The sequence below is a fragment of the Pseudopipra pipra genome, chromosome 5 (assembly GCF_036250125.1).
Source record: "Pseudopipra pipra isolate bDixPip1 chromosome 5, bDixPip1.hap1, whole genome shotgun sequence".
Taxonomy (NCBI): Eukaryota; Metazoa; Chordata; class Aves; order Passeriformes; family Pipridae; genus Pseudopipra; species Pseudopipra pipra.
Window position 1 is genome coordinate 75,240,127 of NC_087553.1, and position 18,110 is coordinate 75,258,236.

General features: G+C 64.1%; 1 protein-coding gene across 5 annotated transcripts in view; it reads left to right on the forward strand.

Moving 5' to 3' along the window:
* Positions 1 to 9,796, forward strand: part of SHANK3 (SH3 and multiple ankyrin repeat domains 3) — a 265,221-nt gene extending 255,425 nt beyond the window's left edge. For 2 of the 5 annotated variants that reach the window (XM_064656805.1, XM_064656806.1), the window contains one exon: positions 9,166 to 9,796. In XM_064656805.1, coding sequence (XP_064512875.1) covers positions 9,166 to 9,709 — 544 coding nt within the window. In that variant the 3' untranslated portion in view covers positions 9,710 to 9,796. Of the gene's footprint in view, positions 1 to 1,889; positions 1,925 to 9,165 lie in introns of all 5 variants that reach the window. The other 3 variants (XR_010430985.1, XM_064656808.1, XM_064656809.1) reach the window with 3 other exon arrangements.
* Positions 9,797 to 18,110: the final 8,314 nt, after the last annotated feature.

Here is an 18,110-nt window from a genome sequence, read left to right on the forward strand (position 1 = left end):
GTTCCTGTGTGCTGCCTACAAGGAGACAGGGGCTCCGGGTCTCAGCACGTGTCCGTGTCACAGCTCCGCTGGCTTCACCCATCCCGTCACCGCATCACTAACCACTCACCTCATCCTGCCGGGGCCACTGGCACTGCCTCGGGCTTGGCCAGGGCTTGGGAGACCTGGGCAGAGCAGGGAGGGGTGTCTGGGTCTCCCTGAGATGAGCTCTGGGTCACAGCAGTGCCGAAGGAAAGAGGGAAAGCCCAAAGGGTTGGTGGTGGGCGAGTCTGGCTTGGGATGGTCCCACGGCAGGGATTTGTCACCTGCTCCTTGGGGGCTGTGGTGGACAGAGGTGGAATCCCCAGGAAAAGGGCTTTTCCTCTCCATGGAGAAATGCAGGGGGACCATTCCAGGAGGAGGGAGCTCCATGAGCTCTGAGGGACCTCCCCCAGGGAAGGGATTGGCTTGGGGAGTCCCAGGGGCAGCACACCAGGGGATGGGAATTCTCACGTGGATTCCAGCTTTAAATTGCCTTTTCCTGATGAGAAGAGATGAGAGAAGGACAAAAGAGACACTTAGTTATGGTATAAGCAGCTCTGACCCTGCCAGAGCTCCCCGTAGGAAATATTTCCTGACGTCTGGGATTGTTCCCAACTGTCCCTGCTCCGTGAGGGACCACAGGCAGGACACAGCTCCTGGCTGAATGCCCATCCCCAGAACTGCTCCAGACAAACCACAGCTGGAGGCTGAGACCCTCCTGGGTGGGGAAGCACGAGGGGGGGAACAGCCACAGCACCTGGAGCTCCTCCTCTTGCTCTGCTCCATCCCTGCTCCAGGTGGTCACCAGGACACAGCAGGACACGTTCCCCAGGGAATGACCACGTGTTCCTCCCAGATCCCTCCCCTGGGGCCGCTCCAACAGCAGCTCCTTGTGCTGCTCCCACCCACAGGCCCCACCTGACCGAGGTGTCCACACTCCCAGCACGGCTCCAGCCTCTCCTCCCCGTTCCACCTGTGGAAAAGGGATGGAATTGGGAACAAACCAGGGATTGTGTGGCGTTTGTAGCCACTGTGCCAAACGTGGGAGCCCCTGGCACTGTCAGGGGAGGGCAGGGGGACAGGCAGTCCTTGCCCAGGTGAGGTGGCTGTGCCATCCAGGAGGGAAGAGGCCACTGGCTCCCTCCTGCCGGCACAGCCGAGGGCTGGGGGAGCTCAGCAGAGCCCTCAGCAGGGATCCCAGCCCACTTCCACACGGAGGAGCCGTGGTTATTCCCTCTGGGAAGCACCAACTCACCTGCAAGGCGTAGCTGACCTTTAGGTGTAGCTGATGTTGTCACTAATCACGGGGGGGACACGGGAAAAGTCGGGAATTGTATTGGCTGCTCGGTCTTGTTCTTGCCGTGGGGCGTTTTTTTCTCATGCATTTGTTGTTTCCTTCCTTTCCCTGCCCTTCCCGAACCCCTGTCCTGTCCCTCCCCTCTCCCCCTTTCCCCCTCTCCTCCTCCCAGCCCGTCCCACAGCTCTGTCGCTGTCCCACCCTCCAGGCTTTGGCTGTCGAATCCATGCAATTACAACCGCCCCATTTCCCATTCGGACATAACCTCGACCGGCGGGGCCCATCCCGATATTCCCTGACCCCACAACTCCCACCTGGCCACTCCCCAGCTCCCCTCATCCCCCCGGGGGTCTCCCCATCCCACCCCACCCCACCCCCGGGCGCGGGGAAGCGCCGGTGCCGCCCGCCGTGCCCCTCGCCCCGTGCCCTCCCCGGGTCCCTCCCCGGGTCCCTCGGGCTGGGATCCGCCCTCCCCTCTCCGTGTGGAGCTGCCCGGACCGGAGCTAACAACATTCTCTCTCATTGCCTCTCTTCCTGCTCTCCATCTGCATGTCCGCGCTGCTCTGTCTAGAACCGCCTCTGGCCTCCGGAGGGTGGGCGAGTTGTGTAAGTGAGCATGTTCCCATTCCATAGCAATCACCTGTCCTCCCGCTCCCCCCCTGCCCCCCCCGGCCTTCCCAGGGCTCCCCCGGGGCCGGGAACGGGCAGTGGGCCCGCTCTGGAATGTGCGTGTTCCCGTCCCATCCCCGTGTGCCCCGGTAGCATGTCCGTGTCCCCGTGTCCCTGTGTCCCTGTGTCCCTGTGTCCCTGTGTCCCTGTGTCCCTGTGTCCCTGTGCTGTGGTGTCTGTGCTGCTCCTGCTGCTGCTGCTGCTGCTGCTGCTGCGGTGGTGAGGAAATTCCCTCGGGCTTCCCATGGGATTTGTGGATTGTTGGGGGGGGGGGATTCCGGGAAAGGGAACCCTCGGTGCAGCTCGGCCCGTGGGAGAGAACCCAGACAGGGAGGGAGAGACCCAGGAAGGGTGAGAGAGGCACCAAGAAGCAGGAATGGACCATAGAAAGGGTGGGAGAGACCCCAGGAAAGGTAAAAGAGACCCCAGGAAGGGTGAGAGAGACACCAAGTGGGAAAGGACCACGGAAAGGGTGGGAGAGACCCCAGGAAAGGTAAAAGAGACACCAGGAAGGGTGGGAGAAACCCCGGAATGAGTGGGAGAGACCCCAGGAAAGAGTAGGGAAGGACCCCAGCAAGAGCGGGGAGAGATCCTGGGAAAGGTGGAAGAGACCCCAGCAAGTGGGAAAAAACTACAGGAAGGGTGGGAGAGACCCCAGCAATTGGGAAAGGATCACAGGAGGGGTGGGAAAGGCTCCAAAAAGGGAGGGAAGGATCCAACAAGGGTAGAGAAGGATCCCAGAAAGTGTGAGGAGAGACCCCAACAAGATTAGGGAAGAACCCCAGAAAAAGTGGGAGAGACCCCAGAAAGCAGGAAAGGACCCCAGCAAGGGTAGGGAAGAATCCCAGTAAGAGTGGGAAAGACCCAGGAGGGGTGGGAGAGGCCCCAGCAAGTGGGGAAAGAACCACAGGAAGGATGGAAGAGGCCCCAGGAAGGGTGGGAGAGACCCCGGCAAGGGTGACCTGAGCCAGCTGCGCCCCCAGGAAGCACATCCCCTGTCTGATCCCAGCAGCTCCCCCCATTCCAGGGATGCACAAGGGTCCCTCCGTGACTTCCCCGTGGTGGGGTGTCCCAGGGTCACCCTCTGGGGCAAAATTCCCATGGAATAGAGGTGGCAGCACCTCGCTGCCCTGGCATCCTGCTCCATCCCAGTGCAGGGTCCTGCGGGCAGGGGACACCCCGGGCCTGGTGACCCACAGGTCCCCGGGAAAGTCACCTGAGGCTGCAGCAGGAAAACCGGGATCCACTGACCCCCCTTCTCCCAGCGCCTGGCACCGGAGGGATCCTCCTGGCAGAGCTCCTTGGCCACGATTCCAGCAGGTCCCAGTCGCTTCCAGAGCTGCTGGAATCCCTTCCCCAGCCCGTGGCCACCGAGCTGGGAGCACTCACCAGGCTGGGACGGGCGGTGGGATCCTGGGATTGGCCCTTCCTGCCCATCCGTGGGAGCGGGTGGGGACGATCCACGGACGGGGCGGGCACAGCGGGGTGGAAGGGTTCTCCCGTGGGAATTTCCCCAGCCTGCATGGCCAGCTGTGTGCTCTTGGTTGTGCTCCCTCCGTGCTGTCCGTGTGTCCCGCTGTCGTGCCCGTGGAGCTCCATCCCCCGTGTGCTGCAGCCCCGGAGCCCTGGGAGCTCTGGGATGGCTCCTGTGGGATCTCACCTGCCGTTCTCTGCTGAATTCCCGAGGCCGCGGCCCCATCCCGGGGGATGGAAGGGAAGGGCTGCCCTCCCGCTGGATGCCATCCCTAGGGATCGGCCCTGCTCCCGGCTGGAGCAGAGGGGTGGGATGCTCAGAAGCCCCTGTCCCACCTCAGTTCTGGGGAGCACCCCCGGGCCTGGAGCGCGGCTCTGCCCGGAGCGGGGCCGTGCCGGGGGCTCTGCTCCCTGCTCCCTGCTCCCATTCCAGGCCCGATCCCGCCGTGGGGGGGGCTCATCCCATCGCACCCGCCCACGTCCTCATCCCTGCGGTGCTGCCGCTGCCCTCACGGAGCGTCCGTGTGTCCGGGGGGCACCGGGGGGGGGACCTGCCCTGGGCTGGTGCTGCGGGACCTCATCCCGGGGCTCTTCCCGCGGCTCATCCCGGGGCTCTTCCCGCCGCTCTTCCCGCGGCTGCCGGAGCGGGACGGGCAGAGTTCAGCCGGGTCCTGCCCCCACTCCCGGCCCCAGAGGATTTGGGGTGGTGCCAGGGCCGGTGTCCCACCATGGCCGTGCTGTCCCAGTCCCGTGTCACCCGTGGGACCGTCCCTGGTGCTGCCACTGTGTGTGGGAAACCTTTGGATGCTGTTCCATCCATGCCCAGTATCCCGGCCCAGCTCCCAGTATCCCTGCCCAGCTCCCAGTATCCCTGCCCAGTTCCCAGTATCCCTGCCCAGCTCCCAGTATCCCTGCCCAGCTCCCAGTACCCCTACCCAGCTCCCAGTATCCCTGCCCAGCTCCCAGTATCCCTGCCCAGCTCCCAGTATCCCTGCCCAGATCCCAGTATCCCTGCCCAGTTCCCAGTATCCCTGCCCAGTTCCCAGTACCCTGCCCAGTTCCCAGTATCCCTGCCCAGCTCCCAGCATGAGCCAGAGGCAGGATCAGGGTCAGGAGCAGGGTTAGGGTTAGGATTGGGGTCAGGATCAGGGTCAGAGTTAAGATCTGGACTGCAGTAAAGTTTAGGGTCAGGCTTAAGTTTAGGGTCAGGTTTAAGGTTAGGATCAGGGTTAGGATCAGAGTCAGGGTTAGGATTAGAATTGGGGTTAAATTTACGGTCAGGTTTACGTTTAGGATCAGAGTCAGCATCAGGGTTAAGATCAGGGTCAGGTTTGGCATCAGGATTAGGGTTAACCTTAGGGTCAGGTTTAGGGTTAGGGTCAGGATCAGAGTCAAATTCACGGTTAGGATTAAGATTAGGTTTAGACTTGGGTTAGGGTTGGGATAAGGCTTATGGTTAAGTTTAGGATCACGTTAGGGTCAGAGTTAAGCTTAGGATCAAAGACAAGGGTTAGGTTTAGGGTTAAGGTTAAGGTCAGGTTTACCTGCTGTCTTGATCCAGCAGGATCAACAAATCCCTGGCTGTGGGATCCCCGCTGGCTCTCACTGGTCCCTGCTCAGCTGAGCCTCTTTAAACTCGTCCTTAGCCCAGGAGTTTGTGTTTAATCCCTGTCAGGACGGGCTGCTCCAAACCCGGGATATTTTAGGGAGCAGCATCAAGGACAGTCAGTGCCAGAGCAGATCCAGGGCACCCCAGGCTCAGGTTTGGGCTGTCGGTGACATTCCCAAAGCTGGGTCTGAGGGAAGGTGATGGCACAGCTCAACTGTCCCCTCCGTGTCCAGCCCAGAGCTGTCCCTGCAGCTCATCCAAGGACGCAGGAAAAGTCCCACATCCTTGTTTTCTGGGCATTTCTAGGACTAGGAGCTTTCTGAGCGCAGGAGAAGGAGGGACAGGCTGTTCTGATCCCTGGATCCCACTGGAGTCTGTGGGGTGGCGCGGTGAGCAAGGAAGGTCCGTAGGAAGGTTGGAGGAAGGTCCATAGGAAGGTCCATAGGGAGGTTGGAAGAAGGTCCATAGGAAGGTCCCTGGGAAGGTTGGAAGAAGGTCCATAGGAAGGTCCCTGGGAAGGTTGGAAGAAGGTCCATAGGAAGGTCCCTGGGAAGGTTGGAAGAAGTTCCATAGGAAGGTCCCTGGGAAGGTTGGAAGAAGTTCCATAGGAAGGTCCCTGGGAAGGCTGGAAGAAGCCCTGTCAGCTCAAGCCCTCATTCCATAACCCTCAGGGAGGGCTCTGCCACGGGGCAGCTCCAGCAAAAAAGAAGGAATCACGGAGTGGCTTGGATTGGAAGGGACCCAGTGGTCCTGGAATGTCTGGAATGGGAATGACCTGGAATAAGGGGCTCTGCACGCCTTTGCTGGCAGTGATGTTGAGGTCTGTGTGGATCCTCCACCACTGGAACTCACGGACCCACTGGATGGTGGAGAAGGGAATTCCTGGCTCAGCTTGGACGTGCTCACAGCACTGAGTTCCACACTGGAGCTTTTGGGAACCCCTGGGCCCCAGTTCATGCCGAGCTCCACATCGGAGTCTTTGGGAATTCTCATCCCCGAGCCCAGCCTGGGTGTGTCACAGGTGGCACCCAGCTCCATGTGGGAGCCTTTGGGAGCACACTGGGAATCACGGGAGCCATCTCGTGCCTCGCTCCTCCCTAGCAGGAGTTGTCACCCAGGAGGTGAGTCCTCCAGGCGGGTCTGAGGATTTGGGGGCCATCCCAGACCACCGGAGCAGGAGCACAGATGCCTTGCCGAGGAACAGGGAAGCGTTTCCCTTGGGAGCGCTCGGAGCGCGGTGCTCCCGGAGCTGAGCCTGCCCTCGCCTCTGGAGCTCTTGGAGACGCTCAGGCTGAGATGTGGAGTTCAAAGGAAGACTCTTCATCCCTTAATGACTCACTGGAGAGATCGGCTCCTTAACACCTCCGGTAACAGCATTCCCAGAAGGCCCAATTATCCGTCCTGCCGGCGCCTGATCCCTTTTCCTTTGGACAGAACTTCCCTCTCCATCAGCCGGAGTTTCTCTGCCTGTGATCCGCTTCCTGTGAGACCTGAGCTCCCTTTTTTGTGATTCTGCTGCCTTTCCAAAGGCTCCTTTTCCTGGCTGCACCAAAGGAGCAATCCCAGGAATGATCTGCTGCTGCCGAGCTCGGGAGCTGCCAGAATTGGGATTCGTGCGTTCGGAGACCGACTGAAGGAGCTGCCACATCCCAGCTCATGGAGGAACCTGGAGCACCAGCAGTGCCACTGCCTCATGGCTGCCACCTTTCCGAGGGCCAGGAAAAGACACCAGGAATGGGAAGTGGAGGAAGAGCTCTGTTGTCTCGCTGAGCTCCCTCGCGTGGACTCGTTGCCTCGAGGGGAAGGATGACTCCGTGGGGCTCATGAAGCCTGGAAGAGCTGAGGGCTGGGATAGCAGCACCCCAAAAAGTGAGCCAGTGGTTTGTCTGATGGTCCCTGAGGAGTTAACTCGGGATCTGGGGCTGTCCAGCTGCCTGATCCCAGGCTGGAGAGCAGCGCTGCCGAAGGGGCCGGAGCCAGGGACACATTTCCATAGGGCATGGCCAGGACCAGGTGCTCCGTGGAGGAGGATGGAGCTGCAGGTGACACCCGACCAGCCAGGGCTGCTGCCCCTTCCATTCTCCTCCCTGGCACTGAGTGTGCCCGGAATTCCCAACGGGAGTGCAGCAACACGAGTGCATCCGTGGGTCTGGGAGAAACACCCACCTTGGAGCCTGCAGTGCTTCTTTGACCTGTCCATGGCTGCTGCCTTTGGGTCTTCCAGCAGATCCAGAACTTTCTCTCCATCACTTCCCACAGAGCCAAGGTCCTTGGATGGGCTCCCAACGGGACATGGCCACGTTCTGTCCTGGCACTTCTCATCCTCAAGCCCCCAAGGATGTTCAGCTCTTCCTTGTCGGAGCTTCCCAAAGGTGATTCATCGTCCTGCTGCCTCACAACCCCCCTCCACTGTGCCAGGGAGGCAGGGAAGTGGGAATTAGAGGGAATGTGCCTCATCCTGTGGACCTGCAGTCGTGTCCAGCTCATCTCCTCGGGGCCATCGTTGTGAGGAATCGTTGGAGCTCATTAATGTCCCCCAAACGAGGATCTGGCACGATGTGGCACTGGTGGCACCGGTTGGTGCCATGGAGTGTAGCCCTCAGACTGCTGTTGCCACCAACAGGATTCCAGAGTGTCCGTCTGTTCCGGGAGGGACCTGAGATGGGAGGCAGAGCATGGAGATGGCAGGGAAAGGAGGCCCCACATTCCAGTGTGCAGGAATTGTAAGGGTCAGTTTGGAGGACAAGTGAAGTGACAGTGCTTGGACAGGACTAGGGTAGGACAGGATGGGATAGGATAGGATGGGATAGGATAGGATAGGATAGGATAGGATAGGATAGGATAGGATAGGATAGGATAGGATAGGATAGGATAGGATAGGATAGGATAGGATAGGATGATAGGATAGGTTGGGATGAGTTAGGATGGGATGGGTTAGGATGGGATGGGTTGAGTAGGAAAGGACTTTAAAGCCCATCCAGCCCCACTCCTGCCATGGGCAGGGACACTTTCCACCAGCCCAGGTTGCTCCAAGCCCCGTCCAACCTGGCCTTGGACACTTCCAGGGATCCAGGGGCAGCCACAGATGCTCTGGGCAACCTGGGCCAGGGCCTCCCCACCCTCCCAGCCAGCAATTCCTTCCCAATATCCCATCTAACTCTGCCCTCTGGCACTGGGAAGCCATTCCCTGTGTCCTGTCCCTCCCTGCCTTGTCCCCAGTCCCTCTCCAGCTCTCCTGGAGCCCCTTCAGGCCCTGCAAGGGGCTCGTAGGACTCACGGTTCATGGGATTCATCCTCCAGCATCCAAGTTTTAGACCCGTTTCCTTTCACATTCCCAGGGTAGATGTTTGTGCCAGGGATGTGATGGCAGAAGGGGACAATGGCAGGGGGACAACACATGGTGGGGAAGGGGGGTTTGTCCCTGTCACAGACTCTCAGAGCAGCAGAGCCCAGTGCTGGGGGGGGTCCTCTCCACCCCGGTGCCCCCCATGGCACGGGGGCATCAACCAGGGGTCCAACATGGCACAGTGCCAGGGGGACACCGGCCCGGCCACCACTGACCGCCCCAGGTGACCATCACCTGCCACCTCCATCGGGGGGGAGGGGGGTGCCCTGAGGGTCCTCCCATCCCAGAGGAGATGCCAGAAGGTTCCCTCCTGTCCTGGGAAGGGCTCTGCCCCGGTGCTGGGGAGCACTGGGCTGCCCCTGGTGCGCTGGGGGCTGGGGGTCCCTGCCAGGACGAGGGGCAGGCTCTCTGTCCGCAGGGCTGGGGGGTCTCGGGGGGTGCAGAGCCGCGTTTTTAGGGCAGGTTGGGCCGGGAATCGCAATCTCGGAGGCGTTGCTGGAACCTCTGGTGGCTCCTCCGGCCCGGCCCGGGCGGGATGTCCTGGCTGAGCGCTCCGAGCCCTGTCCCCGCGCTGTGACCCCTCCCAGCCCTCCAGCAGCCCCTCCCCGTGTACTGTGTGTGTGCCCCCGTGCCCGGACCTGGCCTCACCCCTGCCCTCTGCTCTCTCTCTCTCTCCCTCTCTCTCTCTCTCTCTCTCTCTCTCTTCCTCTCTCTCTCCCTCTCTCTCTCGCTGTTCCGCTCTCTCCGCAGACTTTTCAGTAGTTTAGGAGAACTCAGCACCATTTCCCAGCGGAGCTCCGGGACCACCTACACAGTCCGACCTGGCAGTCGCTACCCCGTCACCCGCCGCACCCCCAGCCCCGTGAAGCCGGCTCTGGACCGGACAGAGCCCCTCAGCACCGTCCGGCCCTACGGCCTGACCCCCCCCACCATCCTCAAATCTTCCAGCCTCTCCATCCCCCACGAGCCCAAGGAGGTGCGTTTCGTGGTGCGGAGCGTGAGCGCCCGGAGCCGCTCCCCGTCCCCGTCCCCGTCGCCGGGGCCGCCCCTGCACACCCTGCACCCGCCGCGGCCCTTCATGCAGAAACCCCTCCACCTGTGGAACAAGTACGACGTCGGGGACTGGCTGGAAAGCATCAACCTGGTGGAGCACCGCGACAAGTTCGAGGACCACGAGATCGAGGGCACCCACCTGCCCGCCCTCACCAAGGAGGACTTCGTGGAGTTGGGGGTGACCCGCGTGGGGCACCGGATGAACATTGAGCGGGCGCTCAAGCAGCTGGTGGACAGCTGACCGTCCCCGGCAGCGCCGGCCTCGCCGGAGCCGCCGCGGGGAAGGGGGGGCATTTCTACCAGGCCAATAAAACCCACTTGGATTCTCTTTCTACTCTGAGCACTGCACTGAGGGCGCGGAGCCGAGAGGCTCCCGCCCGCTCCCGCCCCGCCCCGGCGCGCCCGGCCCCGCCACGCCCCCGGACAAGGAATGTTGCATGAAATTCATCCTCGTTTCTGTTCTCCCAGAGAGTCTGGCCTGTAAATCGCTTGATGTGCCCCTCCCGGGGCGTCGCGGGGCCGCAGGGGCACAGGCGCCGGGCCGGGGCGGCAGCGGGCAGGGCCAGCGGTGCAGTGGGAGCCCGTGGCCGGCCCGGGCTCGGCCACGGGGGACAGGCAGGGACAGGCAGGGACAGGCAGGGACGCGCCGCGGCGGCACCTCGGGCGGGTCGGGGTGACCGCGGCGTGGAGCCCCCCGAGCCGCCCGAGCCGCCGCCGGCGGGAGCGCGGGCAGGAGGCACCGTGGCACGGTGGTGGCCGCGGCGGTGGCCCTGGCCCCGCGTGGGGTGGCCCTGGCCCCGCGTGGGGTGGCCCTGACCCCGCGTGGGGTGGTCCTGACCCCGCGTGGGGTGGCCCTGACCCCGCGTGGGGTGGCCCTGACCCCGCGTGGGTTGGTCCTGACCCCGCGTGGGGTGGCCCTGACCCCGCGTGGGGTGGCCCTGACCCCGCGTGGGTTGGTCCTGACCCCGCGTGGGGTGGCCCTGGCCCCGCGTGGGGTGGCCCCGGCCCCGCATGGGGTGGCCCCGCCGGGGTCGGAGGCGGCCGAGCCGGGTCGTCCCCGCCGGCGCTCGGACAGGAAGGGCTGGAGCGAGGAAGGGCTCCGTGGAAGGGCAGTGCCAGCGGTGCCAGCCGGACCTGCGCCCTCCCGCCGTGCCGGGCCGTGCCGCGCCGACCTGAAGAGCCATCCCCCCGCGAGACAGACCCGCCCGGACTCTGTGCTGCCGCTCCCGGGTGAGAGGGACCGAAACCGCATGGATCGAAGCATGTTTGGGGCTGTCGGCGGGAGGCCGGGGGGGGGAACCCGCAGCAAACGCTTTGCCAACGTTCAAAAGGGGGGGGGCGGGGGGAGGGAAACGTTTTATTTCCTCTTGGTTCGGGGTCTTGTTTCCAAGGGGGACACGTTGATGGGTAATTATTTAATCTCCGTGCATTTATATAGAGAGCAGCTGATGAGCTACACGAGACGATTCTGAACTACAGGATCCCCCCCCCCCCCACTCCGTCCTGGTCCATCCTTATTTTGCATCTTTTTAATCAGCTATATATTTGAAAAGAGAGAACAAATATCTATATATCTATATCTATAGCTATAGCCACCTGATTTTGTTATAATTTTCCTAAATCTCTATATCTCTAGACTTGAGGAGATGCTGGCGAGGCGGTGCCCGAGCCCCTCCCGGGACGCCCATGGCTCATGGGAATTTTTAGCTGACTGACTGAATGAATGTTAAAAGTCTTTTTAAACAAAAAAAAACCCGAAAAAAAAAAATCCGACAGCTCTTTTCAGACACTCTGGATTTTAAAGATTTAGAAAACACTTAAACAAGAAAAAAACTTGGTTTTTTTGGGACACACCGAGTCTTCCAGGCAGAGAGCACGGAGCTGGCGCTTCCCACTCCCGGGGAACATCCCCAATGGCACCGCTGGCTTGGCCACGGGGGTCCCTGGGGTGGCTCCTCGGGAGCGGGAGGAGGCCAGCGTGGGGGTCTGGGGTGGTAGTGGCCGCGGGGGCACCGTGTGGAGTGAGCCAGACCAGCCTTGGCGCTGGTGGAGGTGGAATTCCCGGCCCCCATCCCGGTGCCCCACGTGCCCCCTCCTCCCCGCACCGCCCCCGGCTCGGGATGGGCAGGGCTCGCCCGGCTGGCCGGGAGGGGACGGCGCGGTGACGGCTCGTGTTCCCAAAAAGCCGAGTCCCCCACGAAGGCATTAACTCTTCTGGTGCTAGAGGGAAGGACAAGGAGGTTCCTTCTGACCCTCAACCATCTCCGAACCTTTAAACCTTCGGCCAGGGAAAAGGTCCCGGCCCGGGGTGGGAGCAGCAGCTCCTCCAGGGCATTGGGATCTCCCTGGGATGGACCCTGCCCTGTGCCAGGTGCCAGGACCTCCCTGGGAGGGACCCTGCCCTGTGCCAGGTTCTGGGACCTCCCCGGGAGGGACCCTCGTGCCCCGGAGCCATCTCCTTTTCCCTGAGCCCTCGCTGGGTGAGAGCCCCCGTGGCTCCACCCAGAGCTCTCCGGAAGCCACCGGACCCCGGTGGTCCGTGGCCTCTCCCCCTCCCCGGCCCCCCTCCCGCTGCAGCAGCCGGGACAGGTGCCCGGGGACCGGGACGGGCTCCGAGCCGGCCCGGGTAGCAAACAGCCCTCGCTGCACATCCGGAGATCCCGGGAATCCCGGGAATGCCGGCATGGCGAGCCGAGAGGCGCCCGAACTGCGAGAGCAGCCATTGCACCTGCCCGACCCCTCACCTGGGGGGCCATCGCACCCACCAGGTGCCCCCAGCCCCGCCCACCCCGAGGGACCTGGAGCAGGAATCCAGAGCCCAGGTCCTATCCCTTGGCATCCCCATGGCCCCTCTGCCGTGCACCCCCCTCCCTGTGCCCTGAGTCTGCCCCCTGACCCCACCCAGCCCTGCGCCCCCCAAATCTGCCCTGCCACCCCTGCCATACCCCCTCCTGCCAACCTGCCACCCTCGGTCCCCAAATCCTCCCTCCAGCCCCACTGCTCACCCTCCCACCATCCTGCTACCTGTGCTCCCCAAATCCATCCCCTCCAGGTGCCCTCCCACCATCCAGCTGCCCGTGACCTCCAAATCCATCCCCTCCATGTGCCCTCCCATTGTCCAGCTGACTTTGTCCCCCAAATCCATCCCCTCCAGGTGCCCTCCCATTGTCCAGCTGCTTTTGTCCCCCAAATCCATCCCCTCCATGTGCCCTCCCATTGTCCAGCTGGCTTCGTCCCCCGAATCCATCTCTCCCATGTGCCCTCCCACCATCCAGCTGCCCATGACCTCCAAATCCATCCCCTCCATGTGCCCTCCCATTGTCCAGCTGACTTCGTCCCCCGAATCCATCCCTCCCATGTGCCCCCCCTCCATCCTGCTGCCTGTGCCCCCCGAATCCACCCCCTTCATGTGCCCTCCCACCATCCCAGCCCCTGCACCCCCAAACCCACCCCGCAGCCCCCCTCGCCTGGCCTGTGCCCCCAGCATGTGCCACCACCCTCCCCCTGTGCCTGGGCTCTGGCATTCCCGGCACGCTCCAAGCACAGGGACCGGCTGGCACGTCTGGCACGGGCAAGGACAGTCCCATTCCCTGTGCCACCCTGGCCTGCCAGCACAGCCGCTGCCACCGCTGCTCCCGTGTCCCCGCGCTCGCTCCCCGTGTCCCTGTCCCCGCTCCCGCCGCTTCCCAGTGCCCGCACCCCTGTGCTGTGCCAACCCCCGCATGGAGCCGGAGCCCGGCTCAGCCCGAAGCTCAGCTGCCAGCCCGGTGCTGCTTCTCCAGCTCCGTGCCTGGGGAAGCATCGCCGGCACATCCCGGGATGCCGGCGAGCATCCCGCTGCTCTGCATCCCCGCAGGAATGCCGCGGGCCAGGAATGCCGCGGGCCGGGCACGCCGCATGCCGGGCACGCCACAGCCCCCCATGGCATCGCCCCACCTCCTTCCCGGGCTGTAGAGACGGGGAATGACCTGGAATGCCTTTGGCTGGTGGTTCCTCGTGCTGCTTTCCCGAGGCTGCTGTGGCTGATGGGGGGGATGCCCCGTGGGGACGTGCCCGTGGTTGCTTTGGCAATGCCACCCCATGGCTGCAGAGCCCTGGATGTCCCACTGGAAATGCCAGGGCTGGATCCCGCTGTGGGGACACGGGGGACACGGGAGGGTCCCCACAGAGCAGCCCCCACCTGAATGCTCAGCTTGGCCAAGCCCCTGCACTGCTTGGTGCTGCCAGTGCCCTGCAGCCCCTCTGCATGCCCTGGCACTGCCCACCCTGCCTGCCCTCCCTGCCCACCCCTGCACCGCCCTGCCTGCCCTCCCTGTCCCACCCTGCCCACCTTGCCTGGCATTGCCCGCCCTGCCTGCCCGCTCCTGCCTGCCCCTGTGCACCCTGACTAGCCCTGCCTGCCTCTGCAAGCCCACCCTGCCTGCCCGCTCCTGCCTGCCCCTACCCACCCTGCCTGCCCAGTCCTGCCTGCCCCTACCCATCCTGCCTGCTCTCCCTGCCTGCCCTGCCTGGTCTCCCTGCCTGCCCCTACCCACCCTGCCTGCTCTCCCTGCCCACCCTGCCTGCCCACCCTGACCTCCCCTGCCTGCCCCCACCCACCCTGGCTGCCATCCCTGACCCCCCCCGCCCACCCTACAAACCCTCCCTGCCCTCCAGCCTTGTCCCACCGCCCCCCTCCCTCCCTGCCCCCCGTTCCCCACCCCCCTGCCCGCGGTACCCCCCGGCAGTCCTTGGCAGCCCTCGCAGACCCCGCTGGTCCCCAGAGAGCCCGGTGGTCCTCGGTGGCCCCGGTGACCTCGTGCAGCCCCTCGGGGACAGGACGCCTCTGGAACGGGGCTGTCCCTGCCCTCGGGGCACGGGGGGCTCTGCCAAGCGCTGCCCCCCCGGACCCCCGCGGCCCGTGGGTGGAAGGTGACCGTGTGCTGGCCTGAGTGCGGGCGGCTCGGCGGGACCCGCCGGGCCATCCCCGGTCTCTGCCCCTTCCGCAGCTGTTTTTGGGGCGACTTTAGAGACCTGCCTGCACCCGCCTCTCGCCGCGAGAGGCCACAAACCTGCGGAGCACAACCGCTCCGCGGAAAGCTCGGTCTGGGACCGGGAAAGCTGGACGCCTTCTTGCCATTTCTGAGGAGCCCTCCTCCTCCTCCTCCTCTTCCTCCTCCTTCTCTTCCTCCTCTTTCTCTTCCTCCTCGTCCTTTCGAGGACCGAAATGGTGGATGCCCGCTCCGCCCCGCGGAGCCGCGGCCGTGCCCGCCCGCATCCCCCCCAGCTCCCAGCGCAAGCAGCTGCAGCCGTACCTGTGTTGGCGAACACTGAGTGTCCCCGGGGACACCACGGCTCGTCCCAGTCAGGCCTCACACCAGAGAAGGCGACTTCCACCCGCGCTGCCCGCCGCGGTCTGCGGCACCAGGGACTGCCCGGGGCTGCCACAAACCCGCTCCCCCACCCTGTCCCCGCAGCCTCCCCGCCCTCCCGCCGTGTCCCTCGCGTCCCTGTCCCCCACCCTTCGCATTCCTGTCCCCTGCCCCGCATTCCCATCTTCTGCCCCGTGCTGTGCGTCCCTGTCCCCCACCCGCTGTGCATCCCTGTCCCTCCCCGCGCATCCCTGTCGCACCCCGTGCATCCCTGTCGCACCCCGTGCATCCCTGTCCCTTGTCCGGCGCTTTCTTGTCTCCAGCCCTGCGCATCTTTGTCCCCCGCCTCACTCATCCCTGTCCCCTGCTCCGTGTGTCCCTGTCCCCCCGTCGCGCATCGCTGTCCCCCGCCGTGCTCATCCCTGTGCCCCGCCCTGTACATCCCCGTCCCCTGCCCTGCTCACCCCTGTCCCCTCCACTGCTCATCCCCGTCCCCTGCCCCGCGCATCCCTGTCCCCCACCCTGTACATCCCCGTTCCCTGCCCCGCGCATCCCTGTCCCCTCCCCCGCGCATCCCTCTCCCCCCCGACTCGCGTCCCTGTCCCCCCCCGCTGGTCCCTGTCCCTGCGCTGCCGCGGGGATGCGGCAGAGCCGGACAAGGGGCTTTGGAAAAGGCATCAGGGTCACCGGGCGAACAGGCTTCGCCTCGGGGCGGCTCCCCGAGCCCCCCCAGCACAGACATCCCGCACCCCCCGTGCCCTTCTGTGCCCCTCGTGCCCCCTGTGCCCCCTGAGCCCGCGCTGCCGGGGTGGCTGCACAGCCTGAGCCCCGCGGTGCCACCGGCTCCGGGGTGGCCTCATCCCGACCCCCCAGTGCCCTCGGCCACGGTCAGGGGCCGGGTGCCCACCCAGCACCGCGGTGCCTTGGCCGGGCCCCCGCAGTGCCCAACGGCCGAGGTCTGGTCCCGTGGCCATTCCCAGCCTTTCCCATCCCTGTGGAAGCAGAGGGGTGCCCGGGGTCGGTGACACCCGTGCCCGCTCCGGCTGTGCCACCGTCCCCTCCAGGCATCTCCAGAGCCACCGAGACATTGCATTTGGAAAAGCCATCCGGGAGAAGGCAGAGCCCCAACCCACGTGGCCACTGCTCAGCTGTGCTGACCCCTCGGCCACGCTGACCCCTCAGTCACACTGACCCCTCGGCCACACTGACCCCTCGGCCACACTGACCCCTTGGCCACGCTGACCCCTCAGTCACACCGACCCCTCGGCCTCGCTGACCCCTCGGCCACGCTGACCCCTCAGTCACACCGACCCCTCGGCCAAGCTGACCCCTTGGCCTCGCTGACCCCTCGGTCACGCTGACCCCTTGGTCACACTGACCCCTGGGTCACACTGACCCCTCGGTCACACTGACCCATCAGCCGTGCCGACCCCTTGGCCACGACAACCCATCAGCCGTGTCGACCCCTTGGTCACCTCTTGGCCACACCAACCTATCAGCCGCGCTGACCCCTCGGTCACACTGACCCCCCCGGCCACAGCAACCCCTCGGCCGTGCCGAACCCTTGGCCACCCCTTGACCAGGCCAATCCATCAGCCGTGTCGACCCCTTGGTCACACTGACCCGTCCTCCACGCCAACCTATCAGCCACACCGTCCCCTTGGCCACGTTGACCCTGTGGCCGTGCTGAACCCTTGGCCAACCCACTGGCCGTGCTGACCCCTTGGCCACCCCTTGGCCGTACCAACCCAGCGGCCATGCTGACCCCTTGCCTGCCCCTTGGCCATGCTGGCCCCTCAGCCACCCATCGGTCGTGCCAAACCCTTGGCCAACCCTTGGCCCCACCAACCGCTTGGCCACACCAACCCCGTGGCCAGGTTGACCCCTCGGCCACACTGACCCCTCGGCCACGCCAACCTGCCGGCCACGCCAAACCCTCGGCCGCCCCTCGGCCACGTCAACCCTTCGGCCGTGCCGAGCCCTCGACCACCCCTCGGCCCTCCTGGCCCCTCGGCCACGCCAACCCCTCGGCCGTGCCGCCCCCGTGGCCACCCCCGGGCCGTGCCGCGCCCCGTGCCGCGCGTGCCGTGGCGCCGGGCCCGGCCGCGGCGGTTACTGTGATTCTCATGGCTTCTCAACGACTTGGGTTTATCCGCTGTACAAAGGGAGACACTTTCTTTAATTATTTTTTTTTTCCCCCGCTTCAAAGGGGGTTTTTTTTTGGTTTTTTTTTTTTTTTTTAGAAGCTGTTTAGGAGTATTTTCCGTTGTCCAGCCGAGCGCCATCGCCCCCCCACCCCCCCTCCATCAGCCTGTCCGTGACCCCCCCTCTCCCCCCCAGACAAAACAACCCGGAGCACTTGGCTCCCGCCGGCCCCGTCCCGGACAGCCCTCACTGCCCATGCATGTGCCACCCGCGGAGTCACCCTCACGCCCACTGCATGTGCACAGACCGGCTCCCGCCGCGGCCCCGCCATCCACACACTCTCGGTTCTCACCCAGACGGACTCACCTGTGGGTTTTCGTTCCGGTTTTAATTTTTTCCCCAGGGTCGGTTTGACTTCACCCTTATTTTGTATGGATTTTTCCGGAGGAGATTTCTCCTTCTCCAGAGTCATGGAGGTGCGGCCATTCGCCTCCCGCCCTTGACGTTGTGATACACATCCCCCACAGAGATCTATGTTTCTTATATTATATTATTATTATTAATTATTATTATTATTATTATGTAATAAATTTATAAGAAAGCTCCGCTTTGTCCTGTGCTCTCTCAGCTCCAGCAGCCCCTCCCATGCTGGCCTGTCCCTGCATAGGACTGGGGACAAACAGGAGCCCCAGAGGGACAGCAGTGCCTGAATTTTGGGGTGCCCACGGCTCCCACAGGTGCCAGGACGTGTCCTGTGCTCATGATGCCACTGCCCCCAGTGTTACACCTACAGCATGGGTGCCAGGACCCTTGGGTGCCCTCCCTCTCCAGGTGCCCCCACAGACCCTCTCCTGGGTGACCCCCTCTCGGCCTTGGTGCCTCCCACTCTCCTGGTGCCCCCTCTCTCCTGGATGCCCCCCCTCACATGGGTCCTTCCTCAGCTGGGTGCCTGCCCTGAGTGCCCCCCTCTCCCCTTGGTGCCCCTCTCCCGGGTTCCTCCCACTTTCCTGGTACCCCCCTCTCCTGGTTGCCCCCCCCTCCTTAGTGCCCCCCACCCTCTCCTGGGTGCCCTTTCTCCTGGGTGTCCCCTCTGCTTGGCACCCCCTGGACACCCCATCTCTGCTGAGTGCCCCCCCCCTCTTGCGT